Source organism: Berghia stephanieae, chromosome 1 (assembly GCF_034508935.2).
Source record: "Berghia stephanieae isolate SIO BIC M18660-M18661 chromosome 1, UCSD_Bste_1.3, whole genome shotgun sequence".
Classification (NCBI taxonomy): domain Eukaryota; kingdom Metazoa; phylum Mollusca; class Gastropoda; order Nudibranchia; family Aeolidiidae; genus Berghia; species Berghia stephanieae.
Genome location: NC_088360.1, coordinates 73,446,102 through 73,448,601, shown reverse-complemented (window position 1 = coordinate 73,448,601; position 2,500 = coordinate 73,446,102). Strand labels below are relative to the sequence as shown.

General features: G+C 32.3%; 1 protein-coding gene across 2 annotated transcripts in view; it reads right to left on the bottom strand.

Annotated features, from left to right (window-relative positions):
* Nucleotides 1-2,500, bottom strand: part of LOC144956360 (uncharacterized) — a 32,274-nt gene that overhangs the window by 2,623 nt on the left and 27,151 nt on the right. For both annotated transcript variants that reach the window (XM_078886857.1, XM_078886861.1), the window contains exon 8: nucleotides 1,954-2,053. In XM_078886857.1, the coding sequence (XP_078742983.1) occupies nucleotides 1,954-2,053 (100 nt within the window). The remainder of the gene's footprint in view (nucleotides 1-1,953; nucleotides 2,054-2,500) is intronic.

The window sequence follows — 2,500 nt, the reverse complement described above, 5'->3', positions numbered from 1 at the left end:
TGCTACTACTACTAATACTACTACTACTACTACTACTACTACTACTACTACTACTACTACTACTACTACTAGTAGTAGTAGTAGTAGTAGTAGTAGTACTAGTAGTAGTAGTAGTAGTGTACTACTACTACTACAACTGCTACTACTGGAACTACTCCGGCTTCTTTTACTACTACTACTACTGCTACTATTATTACTACTACTACTACTACTACTACTACTACTACTACTACTACTGCTACTGCTACTACTACTACTACTACTACTACTACTACTACTACTGCTAATACTACTACTACTACTACTACTACTACTACTACTACTACTACTACTACTTCTACTACTAGTGGTAGTAGTAGTAGTACTAGTAGCACTACTAATACTACTACTTCTACTACTACTTCTACTACTACTACTACTACTACTACTACTACTCTACTGCTACCACTACTACTACTACACTACCACTACTACTACTACTACTACTACTACTACTACTACTACTACTACTACTACTACTACTACTACTACTACTACTACTACTACTATACTACAACTAATACTACTACTTCTACTAGTTCCACTACTACTACTACTACTACTACTACTACTACTACTACTACTACTACTACTACTACTACTACTACTACTACTTCTTCTACTACTACTATTAATACTACTACTACTACTATCAAAATATATTTACTCTACAGCAATGGAGGCTCGCCAATCAATAAATCTTCTATTTTATGAATCCTCTACCATTCCTCTTTCAGTTGATACGCAACACTTGTGGATTGACTGTGCATGTAAAACAAGTGACAGGATAAAAAAAATTAACATTGTTTTTGTTCATTACTGTAAATCGCGCTGGGCACGTTCAGAGGATACTGCGCTAAATAAAAGCTCAATGTTTAAACTTATAACTTAACTAACATTACATCAGATTGGAACTGTATGCAACGGTAATGTGGTATTGATGCTGGCAGCATTTAATCATCCAAGATTATATTACCTCTGTTTTTGAATAGCAAGAAAGTGGCAACAAAAATTTAATACCAATAAATGCAATATGTTGCATATTGGAAAGGAAAAAATCCATATCACATATACAAGACAGCAAAATAGATGAAAACATATGTTGCCCATTCTGTTTGAATTGGATTGATTACCATTAAGTGACGGTTGAATATATAATAATTCCTTTAAAAGCCTAATAAATGGTTTAACACCTAGTTATTATAATGTCTATTCTCCATCTAGAATGCTATGGTCTTTATCGTCCCACACTAACCTCCAAGTAAATAATAAATCAAATTACTTATTTGGGATGGAAGTTCGTTTTCAACATTGCGTTCTCAGAAATGGAACGACTTCCCAAAGCTATTCGTGGAGCGTCAATTGTGCAAGTAGTTGTTTTTAAATAAAAACTAAAACATTACAATTTTACAAAAACATATTCGGTATCTTTCAATGTTCATGTTCATTTGGTTATCGATTATTTCTGCTATTAGGTAAACAATAAGAGTATGGTTGATGGTGCGTGCTTGTGTGTGTTTGTTTGTATGTATGTATGTATGTATGTATGTATGTATGTATGTATGTATGTATGTATGTATGTATGTATGTATGTATGTATGTATGTATGTATGTATGTGCGTGTGTGTGTGTGTAAGTGTGTATGTGTAAGTGTGTATGTGTGTGTATGCTCTATACAATTATTATTATTATTATTATTATTATTATTATTATTATTATTATTTTATTATTATTAACTATTATTATTATTATCATTATTGTTATTAATATTATTATTATTATTATTATTATTATTACTATTATTATTATTATTATTATTATTATTATTATTATTATTAGTGCTCTTTTAATTACCATTATTATCTTTCTGTTATGATCAATTAATAATAATATTTTAAAAAGCATTCCACTCACTTGCATGCATCTGATTTCTTGCCAGTAAGAAAAGTGGTCATCATCTTTGATAAGCATGATCCAACGACGGAACGAATACACCTATCGGACATTACAAAATCTGAAAATCAATTGATAGTTATTATAAACAGACGTCGTCATCAGAAACATACAAAGGTGAACTTTTTGTAACACATTATCCCTCTACAAAATCTTGTCTTGATGCTGACAAAGAAGAACCAGAAGGATGTTACACTCACCATGGTTATAGATCACATATTCAAACAACGCCCCCCCCCCCCCCTTCCCTACCCCACGGGCCGACTTACATCAAGTTGAAGTCTGTACATAGTAAAATGCATTTTATCTACCCAGGATGTGTTGGATGGGGCAAGCTGAATATGTGTCTGTAGAGAACTGATTTTAGGCTTCTGAAATGCTATATAATTCTTCTTCTTCTTCCTACATATCTACAAACCACCAGGGTTGTATTGTTGCAGACTTTGATGTGCCTGTTGTTTAGAAGCGACTCTGTCTCTGAACAATTTAGGGTTTTTAGAGCTAATTA